We start from the raw sequence: 22,394 nt of genomic DNA on the forward strand, positions 1-22,394 counted from the left end.
GTTCGTTTCTTTCGTAAAGTCATTTTAAAAAAAAAATAGTTTTCTTTCTTTTTGTAAAAGTCGTTTTAGAAGAAGTTTCTCTTTTTGTAAAAATCATTTTAGAAAAAGTAGTTTTCCTTCTTTTCATTTTGAAGCATCTGTTCTTGCATCTTTTAAAGCTTCTTTTCGTTTACTTTCGTGAACATACATACAATACGTACCGCTTATAGCATCCATTCACATGGATACACGTACATACTTTGGGTGCGTGAAAATGGGCTGTCAAGGAGGGCCGTTACATACTTATACTTGAAAACTTATGTTTGGTTTTCTTTTTCATAAAGCGTGTCTCGTAGAGAAAAGTTTTATTCATAGTATGGCACGACCATGGTTTTTCTTGCCATATGATTCTGTTTTGAAATATAGTTTATCATTATGCTATCATTTGCAAACTTAATTTAGAATTAATAGATGAGGCAGATTAATCATATTTACAAAGAATAGAATAGTTTGGCTGATGGTTTAGCAAACTTAAGAGTTATTGGTATATATAGATGCTTCTTTTTACTCAGTTTTTCACTTACCAAAACGTACACTTATATTGCATTTTATGTTTTGGATCATGCGGGACTCCCTATCTTTAAACACTAGTTTTATACTTTTTTGTTATGATAAATAGTTTTAAATAAGTATTGTATGGATTAGTTTCTAAGAATATATGGTTTTTGCAAGACCTTTGGTTTTGGGATTAATTTATATAACCCCCAAAATTCTTCCCTCATTTGTAAAAGGGATTCATCTGCTATAAGTGGGGGTTATCAATAAAATTGAAGTTATCGTCCCTCTTATGTGAAAAAAAAAAACAATTAGATTTATTGACATCAAATATTCTAATATTAGATTTTATATTTAGCTAAGATAATACTTATTTTTTCATGTAGCTACTGCTTTGTAATGGTGTTAAGCATTTTAGAATGGTTATAATTTTAGAATGTTTTAATTTCTATGACTTAGTAATCTCTGTTTTTTTTTTTTAATCATTTATGGCGTTCCTCTGTAGCAAATAAAAAATATTAATAAAATTTCTTTTATAATATCTATTGTAGTTCTACACTAAAAGAGGAATTATAGCCTCAAGAATAGTGGATTTTGTTTGTTTTCACACTATGCATAATTACATTTTAATCATCCAATTCATCACTAAAAATATAATGAAATTTTTTATTATTATAATATTAATTATAATATAATAATAATAATGAACTTACAAATAATCCAAACTGAAAGATTTTATTATATTTTCTCTTAGATTTAAAAATAATTGTATATTTCGTATATAATATTATTTAAAAAGAATAACAATTATCTTCATATTATTTTTCATAGTAATTCATAAAAATAAATCATAGTCATTGGATTAATAATATTTTCATTTTTCAAAATGCTATTAATATTTTTAGGTTCTAATTTATGCGACAATTTATAATTGGTCTTTAATTCATCATATTCATTATTTCATCTTATGTGGTAACACATTTCATATCAATCTATTTGTAATGCATTCTTTTAAATTATTATTAAAATAATTAATAACACTGCTTTTATTTCTAAGATCGGTATTGCAATTCCAAGTTTGAAAAGAATAATAATATTATATTTAAGTTCAAAAATAAAAATATTGCCTTTCAATTTAAAAAATAAAATCTCATTATTATACGATACTGATGTATGATGAACAGCTGTCATCTTAAAGCGGTGATCGTTTTTTCTAAAATATATGATATATGATGGCTCTTTCCTTCATTTCCCACAATGGGATGAAATGTATGATGCATGTAGACATTCAATCCACAATTAGAATCAAAAGTTCGCCACAAATGAATCAATTATCAAGAGCATGTGCCAACTGACAGATAAAAATGATTTCTTTTTATTTTCTGAGGACGGAAAACAAAAAGAAAAAGAAGAATAAAACCAAACTCGAAAATACTCGTTTTGCTTTGCTTCTTACAATATTAACCAACCTTCCTTCTTTTTCATTCGATTTCTTTCATTCTAAAGAAGAAAACATTGCTGAGGTTAGGTGGGAGTGGAAGTAAAATTATAAAAAATTAAGAAACAAGGGATTATTTTCTCGAAAAAGTCTGGATGCAGTCGTTTTGAGTAAACGGCTCGTAAGCGGCTCGGCCACGTGGATTAAATCGAAAACGCTCCGTTTTGACCCCACGAAGCTATTTTCCCTCTCGATTCAGCCCCTTCTCTCATTTCCCTCTCGCTCTCTCTCTCCTTCTCCAGTTTGCCGTCTCGATTCAGTCCCTCCTCTCATTTCCCTCTCGCTCTCTCTCTCCTTCTCCAGTTTGCCTCCCCGATTCAGTCCCTTCTCTCGTTTCCCTCTCCTTCTCCCTCTCTCTCTGCTTCTCTCATTCTGTTTTGCCCCTTAACAGTCGATTCAGTCCCTTCGGATTCTTGAGTCCATCGTGATCTCCGAAGGCATGATCTCCGAAGGATAGCTCGAGTTCGGCAGACTGAGAAGTGTCAGCCGTGACTGAATATACCCATTTGCAAAACCCTAGCCCTAACCATGAAAGATCTAACCCTAACCACGAAATATCTAACCCTAACCCTAATATTTCCCAAACCCTAACCCTAACCAGCCTAGATCTAACCCTAACCCTAACCCTAACCATTTGCAAAACCCTAACTCTTCACCCCAGACCAAAACCAAAATACTCTGAGGAGCCTAGATCTAACCCTAAACCTTTATCCAGAAACTGTCCAGGTTATTTGCTAATTTTATATTACTGTATTTGTGCAATATTGTATTTATGTATTTATGTATTTTGGTATTTCTCTAGTTTCTGCGATTGGTATTATTGGCATTGTTATTTCAATGTTATTATTGGCATTGTTATTAATTCATATGTTTCTGTTTGGGTAAATATTTGGATTCGATAAACATGATTTTTGTCCTTATTATTGGTATTAATTCACATGTTTCTGTTTGGATATTAATTCATATGTTTCTGTTTGGGTAAATATTTGGATTTGATAAACATGATTTCTGTCCTTATTATTGGTATTAATTCACATGTTTCTGTTTGGGTATTAATTCATATGTTTCTGTTTGGGTAAATATTTGGATTTGATAAACATGATTTCTGTCCTTCTTATTGGTATTAATTCACATGTTTTTGTTTGGGTATTAATTCATATGTTTCTGTTTGGGTAAATATTTGGATTTGATAAACATGATTTATGTCCTTATTATTGGTATTAATTCACATGTTTCTGTTTGGGTATTAATTCAAATGTTTCTGTTTGGGTAAATATTTGTATTTGATAAACATGATTTTTGTCCTTATTATTGGTATTAATCCACATGTTTCTGTTTGGGTATTAATTCATATGTATCTGTTTATGAATATTGGGATTTGTTAAAACATTAATTTTGTGTATTGGTATTTGTGTAGATATTTCGGTTTATGCATATTGGGATTTGATTAAATAGAAATATTTGTGTATTGGTTTTTGTGTAGATCTCTTTGTTTATGCATATTGGGATTTGATAAAACAGAAACACTTGTGTATTGGTATTTCCCCTTAAAGAAATTGTTTTTGTTTATTGGGGTTTGATAAAACAGAAACATTTGTAGATCTCTCTGTTTATGCATATTGGGATTTGATAAATGGTGAAACATTTGTGTATTGGTATTTCCCCTTACAAATTTTAATAAACCATTAAACTAGTAGAAAAAAACGTTTTTCTACTACCTGCACTTGAATAGGATGGGTGAGGTCTATTTCTGATGGCCCAAATAAATTCATTTGAGTGAGCATGGCTGCTGTATCTCTATCATCAAATAAAGTCATGGGCGTGCCCATGGATTCTGTATCCCTTTCTTCTTGCTAACAATTAATCAAAAAAACATCGACGTGAATAAAAGTTCCAAATTGCCATTTCTAAACCACGTATGAAGCCAAAAAGTTATTACGATTAATCTTTGCCTAGAAAATACAATTATACGCACCTGTTTGCGTTTTCCTCCAACTTGTGTTTTCTTTTGTTTGGCTTTAAGCTTCTGAATGTCTATCTCCATCCTAGATGCTCTTCTAAGAGATGGGGGTCTTCCTTTCCCTCTGACAATAAGTGGACTCTTGACTTGTTGGGACCCACCAACTGCAGTATCACTTGTCGTAAAAGCAGATTCCATCCCTTTTTATGGTAAGGAGATGTTAAATAGGACAAAATATAATTATAGAAATTGTGACCAAAATACACAAAATACACAAACTCTAAAATACACAAGAAACAGGTGCGTTGACTTCGAACATGTTTGGGTACTAGATAAGGGGCGCTGGTTCTGACGATATATAACAGTCATCTCATTTATCATTTTCTTTGCATCTTCAAATTGCTCTTCTGAATCCATCGCATAATCTATCATCTCATAACACAAATTCAAAAGGATTGTGTGTCTATTACCATTTGTGATCTGATCCCCTACATCGTAGCTACTTCGGATTAACGTGTACCTTCTCTTGATGTCTTTCCTTCATCGGTCTAAAATGTACTGGTTTGGCAATGACTTTATACCATTAGCTTTGAATGCAGCCAAAATATGTCTACACAGTATCCCTCTCATCTGAAATAACCCACATGAACACTTTGCATTGTAGTGATCCACATTAAAATCCACTGAATATGTAACCTGTTTTGTGAACTACTGAATACGAACTTTATCTTCTACCAAGTACCTCCTCTTTACACCATCAGATGTCTGTAGAGATATTTCCAAATCAATCAGACCTATTACTTGTTGTTGGACTTCCTTAAATTTATAGTTGGTGTACAGCTCTTGAAATTTCTTTTCAATTGGAGATCTAGATACGCAGGGAATGGTGCCGCTGAATGACTGAAATTCCGCCTAATTTTCATTTTCAATTTTTTTTCTTCAATGCATTGTCAAACTGGTCGACAAACTCTTTCAAGTTTGTCTTTGAATGGACATAACCGTCAAAAAATGCATTCATACTCTCGCTGCGCTGGGTTGTACTCATTCCAGCCCAAAAGTGCTCTTTCAGGAAAACCAGTACCCAATGCTCACGCTCAATGTATAAACTTGTCAACCATGCATTCTCATATAAGTCGTATGTATTAATAAACCCAGCCCAACAATTTTCAAACTCCTCAATCGTCTGTGTGTCGTACACACATTTCATCAGCTCAGTTTTCATCCCAAGTCGGTATGTAGCATATGATCCAAGCTTCTCGGGGACTTTCTTAAGTATATGCCATAGGCAAAATCTATGTCAAGCTCCTGGAAAGACAATAGCAATTGCATTTTTCATTGCTCTGTCTTGATCAGTAATAATAGCCTTCGGAACTATTCCATCCATACACTGCAACCAGGTTTGGAACAGCCATGTAAATGTCGCCGTGTCCTCACTGGAAATCAATCCAGCTCCCAAAATAATAGACTGCCCGTGATGGTTTACACCAACAAATGGTGCAAAAGGCATCCCATACCTATTAGTCAGATATGTGGTGTCGAATGTCACGACATCACCAAAATACTTATAGGCTGCCCGACTACATGGATCGGCCCAAAAAACATTTTTTAACCGTCCGTCATCGTCTAAATCCATCAATGCAAAAAAGTCGTTATTCTTAAACTGCATCCTCATAAAATAATCACGAAGTGCTCCAGCTCCACCTGCACCAAGTCGCCGATGTCGGGCTTTGTCAATGTAATTGCGACAATCCTTTTCTAAAAATGAGAGATTCTCCAAGCCACCTGCGCCAACCACAAGAGATCCGTAACTCTTGTTCATTCGGATGCCAGCTAAGTCATTTGTGTCTAGGACTCTTTTAACGGTCTCAATGACTTCTCTATTACATCGAAAGAAGCGGGATTTCTGTGGGCTGATTATGTGACGCCCCCAAATTCCGTTTGGGATCGAATGGACATTTGAAGCGTCGAGACATGCAACATAAGGTTACCTACCCCCGTTCATGACATATAAAATGCAATATTCCTAACATGCATCTAACATTATGCAATATTCGCAGTGGATAATTTTTTTTTTCTTTAGCAATACTATGCACCAAAATGAAAATATCCCAAATACTTAAAACATACTTCATATATAAAGATCCATTGAATAACTAAGATCACAGCACTAGTCCAAAATAGTTATGATCCAAAAGTACTGGAGATGCAACTCCATCGTACAAGTAGTAATTTAACTACTATATTAACATTTAATGACGCACCGTCGTTCAGTCGACTGTGTCTAATTGGTCAGCTCCTGATCCTCCTTCAGGTCCTGTAACAAGATCTACCATTCGGAGGGAATGGTATTGGGACTACCGCAGTGAGATTTGATTACAAATCTCAGCAAGTTAACAAAAACTTCCACACAGGCTAATGATGCATGGATGACAGTAAAAGCATAAATGCATAATCAAATTCATAAGTAATTAAAGCATAACTTTGCGTACAACATAACATAATTGGCATAACTTAAATTGAAACATGAACTGAACTTGACTTGACATGAACTTGATCTGAAACTTGACTTAGCATGAACTTGCTCTGAAACTTGAATTAACATGAAAAATACATACTCCACAGTTGTTGTGGCCCCATGTATTCTACGTGTAAATACATACTCCACAGTTGTTGTGACCCCATGTATTCTACGCAAACTTGACTTAACATGAAAAATACATACTCCACAGTTGTTGTGGCCCCATGTATTCTACACACCACAATGCAGTTAAATACATACTCCATAATTGTTGTGGCCCCATGTATTCTACACAAACTGAATGTACTCAAGATGAAACGTGACTGGAATACGAAAGGACTGAAGCCCTGACGTAACATAACGTGATTTGAACATAACTTGAAACACATTACCAACTTGAGATAGAAACATTTCGTAACATGGCATAACATATAATAGACAACACATTTAACATGACATACTTGTAATGTACAGTAATACATGACAGAATAAAGTATGTAACAGATAAAAATTGATGACAGAATAAATTCTGTATAATATACAATTACGTGATAATTTGGCATGGCATGACATATATGATAACATACATACATACACTGTAGTTCTTTTACTTAGCACACATACACAGTAGACTGCTAGTAAGTTAAAAGCTAACTTACCTCGATTTCCGCATTTCTTATAAAACCTCAAGTGCGATAACGAGAAACTGTAATTAGTGATTCTAAAAGTTAGCACTAAATCACTAATAATTTGAAATATGGAAAAATACTAACTTAAAGAGTAAAATTTCCATTTTACTCTCTACATGTAGGAAAATGACCGTTTTACCCATAACTTAAGGATTTTGCATACTAACTCCAAAAGTTACCAAAATTTACATGCCTCATATAAATTTTATCCTCAACTCAAATATCACTTTAGAAAAATTTAAAACTAATCACAACTGTTAAAACTCCATAGGGCCGAAATTCCCATATGCTATTTCCATTGATTTTTGTTTCTAACTTGTTTTGATTAACCTTTTGATCTATGACTTATAAAGATGTGATCTTCAAACCAAACCATCACATGGTTTAAAAAGATGTCCTAAAACATATATAAGCTTCTAAGTCAAGATCACATGGTTAGAAATTAACCAAAACATAAATTTAGCCAAGAACATCCACACTTTGGCTTATCTGAATATCTCTTTGCATAAAATTTCATATCTTTGAAACTAACATCAAATATCTTCAAAATAATAATATAACATTTATATAAGATGCTTAGGATCCTCCAATAAAATTATCAAAGTCATTAGAATAGGTTTAGACCACCAAAGAGTTAAACTTTCTCAAAACAGAAACTGTTTTTCTTCTTCCAGTTTCTAAGTTTCTAAATCTAAGAAAATCTTTCATCAAAACCTTTAATCATGTAAAAATACTCAACCAATAGTCATATATACATGTTAAAAATACTCCATAAAAATTTCGGACCAATATCTATCCATTAGCTTGGTCAAAAACTCCAAACTATAACATATTCTCCAGTTTATCTCCTAGAATGACCTTTCTATAGTTTACATAATATTTGACTGACCAAATTATCTTCAAATGGGACAAATAAGATATCTATGTAAACTAGACTCAAAACTGAACAACTTATATGAAGGAAACTTTATGATAAAACACTTACAAAAGCTTTGAAATGGGCGTGCAAAAGAACTCCTAAAAGCTGTCCGAGAGAAAGTGTTTGATATTCTTTTAAAGGAACGTGTAAATGAAGATAAGTTCGTGGGTGATGGCTGGAGATACTTATGGACGAGATAAGGAAGATGATAAGGCTGGAGTTGAGAGTTGAGTGTAGTTTTCTCCTACCCAAAATATCTATAAAAGATTATCTCAAAATATTCTATCCAATAATATCTACAAAAATCAGTTTAAGATATTTTCCAAATGTGGAGTAGACTTGGAAGAGTAAGGTGGCTAAAATCTTTCCATGTGTCCAAATAAAATTTCGCTAACCTAATTTGGACATTACACACTGTGATTTTGAAAACACTGCGCTTAGTACGTTTACCGAGGTTACTATTCACTCCAAAAATAAACGTAATAAACTTAATACTGAAAAATTTTAAATATTCAATTAAGCCTAGTGGTGTAGACTATAATGTATTTTGACACTTCTAACTATCTCAAATAATTAAAATCGCATTTCTGGCACCATAGTGAGTGATAACACTAACTATGTTGATAGGCTAAAACCTATGCGATTAGTCGATTCGTGTAAACTTACGGAGTTTTCACGAGGTTATTAAAGTCAAAAGAAATTCCACAATTGAATTTCTAGCGGGCTGTTACAGATTACATGGTTATGTGCGTTATTCACTGTTGTCAACCGCATCTTTCCCTCAATTCTTAGTGCATTAATCCGGGCCTTACAGTCCGTCTTGCCCGTCGGACGTGGGTTTGCCGGATTGGAACTCTTAATCCGGGCCTTCCCTCCCCGTGCACAACCAATGGTGACATATCTGACACTTTGATCATCAGTCCTCTCACTCCTTTGTGTCATCACCCCAAACCCACATCTTTTTGCATACTGCTTATAATAGCTCAACAGTTCTTCAAACGTATTGAACTCCATCCCTGACTTTGGCTCCTCAATGATATCATCACCCCCATCCGACGATGTGACTACATGTGGTATACCGGGGGAAACAGGTTGAGTTACAACATCATCTGCTCTATCAAACCGAAATTCTTCATCAACTCTATCTGCAGTACATGCTGCTTCAATTTCCAAACAATCGGTTCTATCTTCTTCATCAAATCTTGCGCTGCTCGCAGAGCTAGTAGTGATAAATGGCCTTGCCGGTCCCATCCCAGGTTGAAATGGATAACTTGCGTTTTGCTGAACATTATTAAAAAAACAAATAAATAATATAAGTTATTTAAAATTTAGAACTAAACTGCAAGAACTAAATAATTGAGTTGCATTAGGTTTCCATTTATTTTTATTGCTAAAAATAAAGGGAAGAAAAAATCTGGTTTCCATTTATAGGAATATCTAATTTCATCAAATAAAGTATGCTAGCTTGGTTCATTAACCTGTTTATTTGTTAATTTTATAGCTTAAATCAGAGTGAAGTAGTTGAAGTGCAATAAAATGATAACATTATATACTAATCTTTCCACACCTTTTCTCATTTGAGTTAAAACTTGAATGTTGGAAGCCATGATTTTATTTTCTTTTTCAATTTAAAGGAAAAAAATATGAGCAACTAAAAACAATACATCAAATACTCAATTTTCATGATATTAGTCATTTTTTCCCCTTATGTGTGAAACACAAATGCCAACAATTATCATCATAAAAACCTATCTCAAAAAGGTAAATATGAACTTTGAGCCAGATTCTAAGGGGACTTCATAATGCCGGGACCATTTGCATGGTCAATATATAATAATATTTCTTTGCAACTGTGTCGTAGACTTATGGAACGGATTTAAACTCCAATCAACCATAAGCATTATGCAATACAGTCATTCCATTCAAACTCTTCTTTAGCAAAAGATCCAATCATATGGCAATCCAAGGAAAAGGTTTCCCAATTCATAGATCCAATAATATGCCAATCCGAAACACCAAACTCTTCTATATAGTGCAACTAAAACACTTTCTCATTTACCAAAATGAGAAATAAGGAATCAAGTTGATTGACACAATTAACCTGCAGCTGAGGAACTTTTTGCAGCAATATATGATTATAAAAGTTTCTAATTTTAGATGCTCTTCATTGATTTTATTTTTATTCAGTCAACAGAATTAAAAATAAATAAATTTGGATTTGTTCAGGAACAATATTATGTACCTCCATTCCAGCCTATTGGGTTATCTTCATGCCACACAACTAAATTAATATAAGATTGCCATTCCATCAGTGCTATAATATAGCATTGAACTTGCAGTAACACCATACCACTTGTGGTGTTATTAATATCTTTGTAAACACTCCCAAGTGAGCTTTTGTTTTTGTTTCCTTTTCTTCTAAAAGTCTCTATAACCTTAGTTAGCATCAGCTTGTTACATGAAATAAACCAGACCAAAAACCTACCACAACTGTAAACAACATTTTCAAACAAACAACATTCTCACTTTACCATGTTCATGCAAATGCCACGAAACAGAGCCACGTCTAAATATTACCATGTTCATGCAAATGCAACGAAACCGAGCACATATATATCAAATTATATATCATGCAAATAAAACATTTATTGAAGCAAAATCAGATAGATCGATGGTGGAACCAGGACCTGGCCGTGGTGGTGCCGACGGTGAAGTGCGAAGATGACCCACGAAACGTAGACCCACCCACGAAATGCCAACCCACGTCGCTGACCCACTGTCGTTGACCCGAAAAGCTGGCCCACGAATCTGACCCGAGGTGATGGCCCACGGATCTGACCCAAACTCAGCCCACCCAACGCAGACCGGCCCGAACTTAACCCACCCAACGCAGACCGGCCTGAAGCTAACTCACCCAAACCAGATGCCCAACCCAGCGAGAAACGATCTGCACCCACGACAACGGACTGAACAATCGGCCGAGTAAATGAGAGCTTCAGTTCTTCTCTTCGTTCTCAGTCGCACACCAGAAGCGGGAAACAAGGTTTTCATGGTTTTTCCGCATTGAACTTCGTTTTTTTTTTTTTTTTTTTTCGGCTGACGTGGACTGACACAACGTCAGCCGACTGCACCCTGTTTACATTTGCCGATTGAGTGTAGAAGAATTGTATTTTCTCTGCTCTATAAATATTGAGAAGAGAGTATTTGAAAATGTGTCAGTTTTATCTTTTTATTTATTTATTCAAAAGTCATCTTCACTGTAAAATTGATGGAATGCATATTATTTTTTAAGTGTGAACTGCAACCCACCTCTTATGACTACATGGACCAGTTCTTTCGCCCAAGAAAACATGATACGGTTGAAGTTGGAGTTGCATTGCTCTTTGCCTCCCTTAATTGGAGCGTTGATCGACAAAATGGCATCTCACGAGGTCATTCACTTCTTGCAAAAAAAAAATAAAATTTGTTAAGACACTTTTCACTCTTGGTTCCATTTCGACTTTGTGGTCCACTTAGCACCGAAAGGGATGAGTTCCTTTATGAGATATTTAACAAGGGGCATGCACGCATTAAATGGTGAATGGTGAATGGTGATAAAATGTATTTTTATGGGTTGCGATCTCTCTCTTTTTCAAAAGCAATGTCCAGTGGTAGGCCATCTAATCAGGACAAGCATTTTGCAACTTCAACAGTCTTCAAGACAGGGTAGAATTGATGGGTCTTGTGAGCTTATCAAAGCTCACCACCAATCCATAAAATGATCAATGATCAGAGCATGTGGCATCTGACAGATAAAATAATAAAAAGCACAGAAATAATAAGCTATTATTTTCTACCCCTTTGTAAATATTGAATTATTAACCGCGTTCACTCTACCGACAACGGGATAAGTCACTAGTTATAATGTCAACTATAATACAATTAGTAATTTTTTGTTTATTTAATAATTTAAAAATTATTTTTTAATAAATTTATGATTTATTTTATATTTTTTAAAATGTTTCAAGTGTTTTAAAAATTGTTTTAAAAAAAAATTTACCGGATTCTAATGAATATAATCTCCTGTGAGAATAGTAGCATCACCCAGAATATGAATAATATTAAAAATTTACATTTTAATAATATTTTAACATTAGCCAGTCAAATTGTGAGAATTGAGAATAATAGTTGGCTCTACTCGGTGGAGACAGGCAATGAAAGCAGAAAAAGACAATGACTGAACATTGCAACAGGGTTGGGGGAATTCATTTTGTAACTTTCTGGCTCGCTACTCTGCATCAAGATAGGGTGGAATTCAAAAAGTCTTTCATGGTTGATATGGCTTTTCTGCACTGTTTTTCTACTTTTTCAACATTTTTATAACAAGCAAGAAAACCATTTTCTGTTGTCGGAAATATTATATCAGAGTACGCAGCGTAATCGATATTATCTCGTTATGAGAGCTTAGATCCAGTGTGACATTTCTACGGATTCTTCACGCTAATATTCATCTTCACTTCAATGGTAGAGCGTGCTACATGATAGAAAATCAAAGTATCACTCACATGTTCTACAGCTAAATGTTTTTCTCTCTCGATAGAATTTTTTTAAACTGAGAAGAAGCTGCTGCCATGCGAGAGAGCTTCAGACTTCAGAGAGAGTTCTTCTGTCTGCCAGGGGGTAAGACACAAGAGAGGTGCCCCACACCTCTCGTCCCTTGAGGCCAGCAAATTGAGCATAGATTCCAGGCGCAATTCCCGGAGTTGCGCCTGCAATCTTAGACAAGAGATAACGGCAAGGGCCCGCCCACCGAGGGCTCCCCCATCATTATGTTACGAAAAATGCTGAGTGCAGTCGCCTGGTGTAAACGGCGTGCAGTCGGCTGCTGACGTGGATGTGAAATCAAAACTCACCGTTTTGATTGTAAACAGAACTCACCGTTTTGGAACCCTAAGTCTCTCTCACTCTCTACTGACCCGAGCTCGAACCACTTTCGAAACCCTCTCTCCCTCTCTGCGATTGGAACCCCAAAATCGCATCGAACCCTAGATCATCACGAGACCCTCTCTCCCTCTCTTCGACCCTCCCTCTCTGCGATTGGAACCCCAAATCGTCTCGAACCCTAGATCATCCCGAGACCCTCTCTCCCTCTCTACGATTGGAACCCTAGATCCTCTCGAACCAGTTTCTGGTCGAGACCCTCTCTCCCTCTCTGCGATTGGAACCCTAGATCTAGAGATGGCTTTTCTGGTTGGTTCTCCTCTGCGATTGGAACCCTAGATCCTCTCGAACCAGTTTCTAGTTGGTTCTCCTCTGCGATTGGAACCCTAGATCTAGAGATGGCTTTTCTGGTTGGTTCTCCTCTGCGATTGGAACCCTAGATCTAGAGATGGCCCACTCAGGCTGGTTCTCCTCTGCGATTGGAACCCTAGATCTGGAGATGGCTTTTCTGGTTGGTTCTCCTCTGCGATTGGAACCCTAGATCTCTCGAATCCTAGACTGCTTCTCCTCTCTCGAAGCACTTTCGATTCCCTCTCTCACTCTCTGCGATTGGTCTGGTTCTCTCTCGATTCCTCCCTCAAAACTCCCTCTCGATTCATCCCGAGAACTCCGAACCCTAAATCCCTCTGCTTACAATTTTTCGTTTTTGTTTGGTTGTCATTTATTTTTGTTGGTTGTCGAACTGGAATCTGTTGGTATGGATTCACGTTTCCCTCCCTCTCTGCTTCTCTCTCGATTCACCCCTCAGAAGTGGAAACCCTAAATTCATTTCTGTTCGGTCTGTTCGCATTAAGGTAAGATTTCTCTGTCCACTAGTTCATCATAATACTGTATGCTTCTTTAATTTTTCTGCGTATAATGAGTCTTGTTCAGTTACTAGATCTATAATTTTTATATATATTTTTGTTCATCTTGTGTTATTGAATTGCCCAGTAGATGCATTAAATCTGATTTCTGTTTTTAGTTTGTGAATTTGAGTTTATGTGCTATGATTATTTGGTATATTGTGAAACTTTGGTTAAGTTGGCCCAAATTGGTATGTGGTGCATTGTCGAACTGGCTGAAGTGTATGGGTTTATGAGCACATTAAATTGGGTGCCATATATGTTGGTGTAACAGATGCTCAATGTTATATATTATTTTGTGTTTAGACTTATGGAAATATCAGTTACTATATATCGACATTGCATATCCTCCCGTTTGTCTAAAATTATCACCCAATTGCAACATCTTATATACATTGCTTTGTGGGATTGAATTGCCCTGTAGAGGCGTTGAAGTGCTTATAATATGTTGGTCTATTGTGACACTTTGGTTAAGTTGGTGGGTAATTAGAATGTGGTGTTTTTTTGTGAACTGAAGTGGATGGGTTTATGAGCACATTAAATTGAGAATGGTGCTACTATATATTGTGTATTTTCTGACATGTTGGTGTAACAGATGCTCAATTGAATATATTATTTTCTGTTTAGACTTATGGAAATATCAGTTACTATATATCTTCATTGCAGGATAATATGCCATATCCTCCTGTTTGTCTAAAATTATCACCCAATTGCAACATCTTATATACATATTTCTGTTAGACAATTTATCTCTTTGCAAAATATTATGCCATATCCTCATGTGTATATTTCTTCTCCCATGCATATATACACTGTTTAATATATACTCTTGACTGGGGGCTATTTTTACTTCAATATTATGATAGAAAATGAGTTCTGCTTCTCATTCCGGGTCAAGCTTGGAGAGACCACTTTGCTATTGTGGCTCCCAAGCGAAACTACGGATTTCGGGAAAAGCAAAATCTTTTGGTAGAAGATTTTTCAATTGTCCAAACTATAAGATGAATAAACAATGTGGCTTTTTTGAGTGGATTGATCTTCAAAGTGAGCAAAACACTTGCTGTAAGATGACGTTGGAGTTAGCTGAACGGAGACACGAAAGGGTACTTCATGACACGCTGCGTATGGAGGAAGCCAAATTTACCGCATTGGAGAAGAAGTACAAGGGAGCGTTGAAAGTATTAAAAGGCTCATGGCTTTTTTTTGTAATAGTTTGTGCTGTATTTTTTGCCATCTTCAGTGGTTGTAATGTCTCTCGGCCAATGCTTCAGCTCATGTAACTCAACCCCTTTTGATGTATTTGACACTTTGATTAGTTAATGTATTAGATGTGTCATATGTAATTTCTTCATCCTGGGACTTTTGTATGTATTTAAAATTTGTAGCCAATTTCCTGGGACTTTTGTATGTATTAGCCAATTTCTTTTCCAATTTCCTGGGACTTGTGTATGTATTTGAAATTTTAGGTGAATTTTGTAATGACTTTAACCTCAATTGATTGTATATAGACCATTTCTTTATGTGGTCCCAGTATTCTTAGCATGCCTATTTGGGTTTCTTTCGAATCAGCATATTGCAAAATCCATTACCCATGAGGCAGTGAATTATTGGATACCAACTTTTGACCTCAATTGAATACTTAGTATTCAATATCAAATAGCAACACAAGATTACAAGAAACTACGAAAAATATGCCTTTGGCTTCTCATTACACCTCAAGAGCTTATTACACTGAAAATAGACCAATCCATATAAGACAACTCCTAATAGACCAACGAGTATAAGACAAATCCTGCCCAATCGGCTTTTGACCACAACTGGAACTGGGCATCACCTAACAAAGATTTGGTTGTTATTTCTTGCACCTGTTGGATACACTAACTACAATACGTTGCACCAAGTCAAAAGACGTGAAGAATCCGTTTTATACCGTTTGATCACATCAACAAAAAAATAACCCCTTATAGTCTTTTGGCATCAAATCATGTCCGACTAGAAAACACAAATTCAAAATGTGATCTATGTATATACATCCGAATCTGACATCACACATTTTTCAGCTTGCCTCCTCCTTTCTGACGAACAAATTCTCAGATGTCATTTACATATACAAAATACAAAATATACAAATTACAGCCAACTTGCCCAAATAAGTTCATAAAGGGGAAAAATACACCACATCTTGTGGTGTACAAAACATGCACCAGCTCTCCTCCTTGTAAATACAATGCTTTTGTGAATTATACAAAATCATTACATCAATGCTCCTGACCCATCTCCACCCAGGGAGCTTTGGTTGTGTGTCATCCAATCATAAAAAATCTATGATTAATCCAAATAAACAAATCTTTATCAAATAATAAATAATATTACAAAAATGGCCTAGATAAGTGAGAAATCTTACACTTTCTTGACTACCAACCATAGGATGAACACTTTCTTGACTACCAAAAAACATAGGCTGAACACTTTGCGTGGTCCCACTACTGTCCATGACCTGTTAAACAATAAGTGAATTTTATCACAATGACACCTATTGACCTCCTTCAAAAAATATGCCAAAAGAGCTTATATCTAAAAATATACCGTAAATTGTCCATCATTGGTTATATCTGCTTCTGATGGCCCAAATAAATTCCTATATGTGCCCATAGCTACTGTATGATTGTCATCTCGCTAAAAGTGGAGTAAATAGTTAATTTTAACGTCATTAGAAATAAGTGAACCTTTATCATAATGACACCAAATCCCTATAGACCAGTTTTTATTAAAGCTTGCTAAAACATGCACCTGTTTTCGTTTTCCACCCACTTGTGCTTTCTTCTGTTTGGCTTTAATCTTCCGCATTTCTGTCTCCATCCTGGATGCTCTTCTAAGAGATGGAGGTCTTCCTTTTCCTCTAACAACAAGTGGACTCTTCACTTGTTGTGAGCTACCAACTACAGCCCCATCTAGTATTGTAACCCCAGGTTCCGAAACTTTGCATTGCAAAAATATAATAAAAAAAGTAAGCGACACTTGGTGTCAATCCATCATAAATAGCAATTGTAAACCCATTTTTGTAAATACAAAATACAAAATAATAAAATAATACAAAATACAAAGTATTAAACCTGTTTGGCCGCTAGAATTGGGTCGATGGTTCTGACGATATAATCCAGTCATCTCATGTATCCTCTTCTTGGCATCTTCAAAGAAGTTATCAGATTCCACCGCGTAATCTATCATCTCATAACACATATTCAGAAGAATTGATTGTCTATTACCATTTGGCCTCTCATCCTGCGCATCGTAGCTAGATCGGATTAACGTGTATCTTCTCTTGATGTCCTTCCGCCATCGGTCTAAAATGTACCGATCTGGCAATGATTTTACACCATTTGTCTTGAATACAGCCAAAATATGCCTACACAGTATTCCCCTCATCTGAAATAAACCACATGAACAGTTTGCATTGCAGTCATCGACATTAAAATCCACAAAATATGTAACCTGTTTTGTGAACTCATGAATACGAACTTCATCTTCTACCAAATAACTCTTCATTACACCATCCATTGTCTGTAAAGATGGATCCAAATCAAGCACACCGATAACTTGCTGTTGAACTTCCTTGAATTTTGCGTTCGTGTACAACACCTGAAATTTCTTTTCAATTGGCGATCTAGATACGCAGGGAATGGTGCCACTAAAGGAAAGAAACTCTGCTTGATTTTCATTCTCAATTTTCCTTTTTAGCGCATTGTCAAACTGGTCGACAAACTCTTTCAGGTTTGTCTTTGAATGGACATAACCATCAAAGAAAGCATTCATACTCTCGCTGCGCTGAGTGGTACTCATTCCCGCCCAAAAATGGTCTCTTAGAAAAATGGGTACCCAATGCGCACGCTCCAAATATAAACTTTTCAACCACACATTCTCATGTAAGTGGTATGTATTAATAAACACGGACCAACATTTTTCAAACTCCTCAATAGTTTGTGTGTCGTATACACATTTCATCAACTCGGTTTTCAACCCACTTTTATATGCAGCATATGCCCCAAGCTTCTCAGGGGCCTTCTTCAGTATATGCCATAGGCAAAATCTATGTCGAGTTTCTGGGAAGACAATAGCAATTGCATTTTTCATTGCTCTGTCTTGATCAGTAATAATCGCCTTCGGAGCTACTCCGTCCATACATTGCAACCAGGTTTGGAAAAGCCATATAAACGTCTCCGTGTCCTCACTGGAAATCAACCCAGCTCCTAAAAGAATCGACTGCCCGTGGTGGTTTACACCAACAAATGGTGCAAAGGGCATCCCATACCTATTAGTCAGGTATGTGGTGTCGAATGTCACGACATCACCAAAATACTTATAGGCTGCCCGACTACGTGGATCTGCCCAAAAAACATTTTTTAATCTCCCGTCATCGTCTAAATCCATCAATGCAAAAAATCCATGATTCTTGTATTGCATCCTTAAGAAATAATCACGAAGTGCTCCAGCACCACCTGCACCAAGTCGTAGATGACGGGCTTTCTCGATGTAATTGCGACAATCCTTTTCCAGAAATGGCAGGTTCTCAAAGCCACCTGCGCCAACTACAAGAGATCCGTAACTCTTGTTCAGTCGGATACCAGCTAAATCGTTGGTGTCAAGGACTCTTTTAACTGTCTCACTCACTTCTCTGTTACATCGATAGAAGCGAGATTTCTGTGGGCTGATAACATGATTATGTGAATTATTGACTGTTGTCAACTGCATCTTTCCATCGACTCTCAACGCATTTATCCTTGCCTTGCAGTCTGTCTTTCCCGTCGGACGTGGGTTGGCAACATTGGATGTCTTAATCCGTGCCTTCCCTCCCCGTGCACAACCAATAGTAACATATCTGACACTTTGATCTTCTGACCTCTCACTCCTTTGTGTCATCACCCCAAACCCGCATTTCTTAGCATACTGCTTATAATAGCTAAACAAATCTTCAAATGAATTGAACTCCATGCCCGACTTTGGCTCCTCAATCATATCATCACCTTTCGACGATGGCACTACATGTGATGTACCTGGAGTGCAATCGTCGATTTCACGTTCACCTGGACTGCCATATGAAGTTTCCCTCTCTTCTTGTCTATCAAATGCATGTTCTTCCCCTTCTCCCATGCCCTGTAAAAGTTGTTCACTTTTATCTCCACATTACGAGAAAACACTTGGTAATGGCATACTAAATAAAAAAAAAAAAAACCAAAATTGACCATAACAAAATAATAAATCTGGTATCATTTTATGGCACTATCAAATAAATAAAAATTTTGTATGTAAGCTTCACCACAATAGAAACTCATTAAACTCATTACCAGAGATTGATGTATTCAGCCCACTTTTGACGTAATCAAATCTATACATTGATGCTAATAGTTTATAATTTAGGTAGTGGAAGTAAACAATGAGGAATTAGTAACTTTCCTATGAAATAACCTATATCTTGGTTGATTAAATATCTGCATTGTTCCATTCAAAAATTTCTTCTCTTATGGCGTTCAACAAGTAAAATCTGTAACATAAACTCCTTTAACCAACTAGTTGCATAACAAGTTCATTAAACCAAATCATATCCAACAGAAAAGTGCCAATAAATAATGGTGCAAAGATTTCTTTAAAAATATTTATATATATTCAAATCATTAACCAAATATTAAAGCCATCAATAACCGAATATTAAAGCCACGGTTTTGTACTTGAATCACACCTTTACATTTTGTAGTCATCAACCAACGTAAAAAACATCAAACCAATATCATTGGCCTCCTACACGACACAAACCCGACCAAAACCAAACCACATTAGCATACAACATTTTCAAAGTCCTCTATGGATTCACGTTCAACAATATATATTTACCATGTTCATTCAAATCCCACAAAACAGAGCCACATATATATCAAACAAATTATGAAAATCTGTATTTTTTTTTTTTTGAAGCATGCAGATATGGATCCATCTCAGAACCAGAACCTGGCCGTGGTGGTGCGGCCGTGGTGGTGCGGCCATGGTGGTGCCGACCCACGAAACTGACCACCCACGTCCTTGACCCGAGATGCTGGGCTGAACTGCTGGCCCTCGAATCTGACCCGAGCAGATGGCCCACTCAACTGACCCGAGCTGATGACCCACGAAGCTGACCCGAGCGATGGCCCACGGACCGGACCCGAGCAGATGGCCCACGGATCTGACCCAATCTCAACTGAAACCAACCTGACCCAAACAAGATCAGGCCTTTGACCCACTCCAACGCAGACCGGACCACCCCGAAATCAACCCACCCAACGGCAACAGCTCTCTGCACCCACGCCGATCGGATTTCTTCCTCCTTTCAGTTCTGGGGGGCTCGCGAATGGAAGAAGCGGGAAATCTATCCTTTCGGAAATGCTTTCAATCTGCACCGGTTTTGGTTTTCATTCGTATTTCGTTTTTCGTTTTTTTTTTTTTTTTTTTTTTTTTTTTTTTTTTTTTTAATAAATGGAGGCTGACGTGGCGCAACGCCACGTCAGCCGACTGCATCCCGATTACATCGGGCGACTGCGTATAGAACTACTGTTTGAAAAAAAGGTTAAAGGATCAAAAGTAAATAATAATCTTATTTTTCGGTACTCGAGACAAAAGAAAAGCCATAAACATGTAACTTTTTGTTTTATGGGTTTTCTTTGACCACCAAGCATCATTCGGTTTTTGAACAACTTGGTTTTTCAAGAGAAAAAAAAAATATAAACAACAAGTGGTTCAGCTTTTGAACGGTATTACAAATTTTTTTTATGGAGCGGCTAAAAGGCAATAAGGCAAGTTGTCGTTGGGCATGGGCAACCTAGTTGCAGTGCCCATGAGCTGTCTGCCCAGTTTGAATTCATAGTTTCAAACTAGATTATTTGTACACTTTTTACAGTAATACAGGGAAAACGTTCCTTGCACGTAGCCTACTCCTAGCTCCTAGTATATATATATATATATGCAAATGCTATGTTGAATTTTGGGTATGATAAAGTAAGTTGTTGATTAAGTAAATTATTGTAACTAAGACTAACTGACATGTGCTAATTTAACAAATTAAGAGTCAGGATAAGAATTTTTCAACTTCTGACAGGGGCAACAGGCTACTCTGCGTTAAGACAGGGTAGAATTGATGGATCTTGTGAAATTAGGAAGGAAAGCTCACCACCAAATGATGAATGACTAAAGCATGTGCCAACTGATAGATTAAATAATAAAAGACAGAAAAATAAGGTATTATTTTTTTATTAATATTATATACTATATTATTATTTTATTTATATTTTATTATATACGTGTGGTATATTTATTATTATTTAATAATAAAAAAATAATTAATAAATTATTATTTAATAATAATAAATATGTTATATCTTATTTAATAGAATACAAATAAGATAATAATATGATATATAAAATTTTTCTTATTTTCTATCCCTTTCTAAATATTGAAATATTAGCCGCATTCACTCTGCCGGCAACGGCATAGTCATCACTTATAATGAATTTGTAATTTTTTTAATTTAATGAATAGGATAGTAATTTTTTAATAAATTTATAATTTTATTTATATTTTTAAAAATATTTTAAATGAAAAAAATGTTTGAGAAATTTTTTTTTTTTTTTTTAAAAAAAAAAAACCGGATTCTAATCCTCTGTGAGAAAAGTGTTTTAACAATATTTTAACATTAGCGAGTCAAGCTGTGAGAACTGAGAATCAGGAATTGGCTCTGTGAGAACTGAGAATCAGGAATTGGCGGATATTGTCATCACCAATGACCAAACATCTTAATTAAGACAACTTCGGCTCGTTTGCTTTTTATTATTTATTTATTTATTTAATTCTTGAGGAATATAAAAATATTATCCGATGTTATTAGAGTCTATCCATATGTTAATATTTGTGTTTTCAAAAGTTTCCCATTATTTTGTTGGTAGATTATCTCTTATGATAAACATTTTATAACTTCTGGCCGGTTACTCTGCACCAAGACGGTAGAATTTAGAGTCTTTCATGTTTTATGTGCCTTTTCCGCACTGTTTTTCTACTTTTTCAACATTTTTATAACAAGCAAGAAAACCATTTTCTATTGTTAAAAATATTAGATCAAAGTACGCAGTGTAAACAATATTATCTTGTTGTAATAGATTAGATCCAGTGTGACAGTTCTATGGATTTTTCACGCTAATGTTTATCTTCTTCATTTTGATGGTGGAGTATGTTGTGGTATTAAAGCCTTGTTTGGTTAGCCAAAACCAAAAATTTCATTTCATCTCATCCCAACTCATCCTTACACCTTTTTCAAATCCCAATATAAAATATAATAAACAATCTAACTTTTTCAAATCCCAATATAAAATTAATATTCAAAAATTATATTATAACAATATTTTATTTATTACTATTTAAAACATCTTATC

At 35.6% G+C, this 22,394-nt stretch overlaps 3 protein-coding genes across 6 annotated transcripts in view; 1 reads left to right on the forward strand and 2 right to left on the reverse strand.

Moving 5' to 3' along the window:
• The window catches only part of LOC122294514 (putative disease resistance RPP13-like protein 1), a 78,373-nt gene that overhangs the window by 7,649 nt on the left and 48,330 nt on the right, over positions 1-22,394 (forward strand). The window lies entirely within an intron of this gene.
• LOC122294516 (protein FAR1-RELATED SEQUENCE 2-like) lies at positions 8,750-11,205 on the reverse strand. Its single transcript, XM_043103310.1, has 2 exons — positions 10,806-11,205; positions 8,750-9,399 (listed from the first exon to the last, which is right to left on the reverse strand). Exon 2 carries the CDS (start codon positions 9,367-9,369, stop codon positions 8,809-8,811), a length of 561 nt encoding a protein of 186 aa, XP_042959244.1. The 5' UTR covers positions 9,370-9,399; positions 10,806-11,205; the 3' UTR covers positions 8,750-8,808.
• LOC122294512 (protein FAR1-RELATED SEQUENCE 5-like) lies at positions 15,848-20,405 on the reverse strand. 2 transcript variants are annotated; one of them, XM_043103303.1, is made up of 6 exons: positions 19,944-20,405; positions 17,057-19,094; positions 16,734-16,921; positions 16,530-16,619; positions 16,348-16,440; positions 15,848-16,265 (listed from the first exon to the last, which is right to left on the reverse strand). In XM_043103303.1, the coding sequence occupies exons 1-6, from the start codon at positions 19,977-19,979 to the stop codon at positions 16,197-16,199; spliced, it is 2,514 nt and encodes an 837-aa protein (XP_042959237.1). In that variant the 5' UTR covers positions 19,980-20,405; the 3' UTR covers positions 15,848-16,196. The 2 variants fall into 2 exon arrangements, with proteins under 2 accessions (XP_042959237.1, XP_042959236.1); XM_043103302.1 differs by having other exon boundaries at positions 15,848-16,440.

This window comes from Carya illinoinensis, chromosome 14, assembly GCF_018687715.1.
Source record: "Carya illinoinensis cultivar Pawnee chromosome 14, C.illinoinensisPawnee_v1, whole genome shotgun sequence".
Classification (NCBI taxonomy): domain Eukaryota; kingdom Viridiplantae; phylum Streptophyta; class Magnoliopsida; order Fagales; family Juglandaceae; genus Carya; species Carya illinoinensis.

Bases quoted from the DNA above. Each gene is read 5' to 3' on its own strand.
- LOC122294516 (XM_043103310.1), bottom strand. From the start codon at position 9,369: ATGGGACCGGCAAGGCCATTTATCACTACTAGCTCTGCGAGCAGCGCA.
- LOC122294512 (XM_043103302.1), bottom strand. From the start codon at position 19,979: ATGGCCGCACCACCACGGCCGCACCACCACGGCCAG. The intron at 19,095-19,943 runs GTTCTGGTTCTG...CAACTTTTACAG, and splicing joins GGCCGCACCACCACGGCCAG to GGCATGGGAGAAGGGGAAGA. The intron at 16,620-16,733 runs GTGCATGTTTTA...CTCCACTTTTAG, and splicing joins TGGGTGGAAAACGAAAACAG to CGAGATGACAATCATACAGT.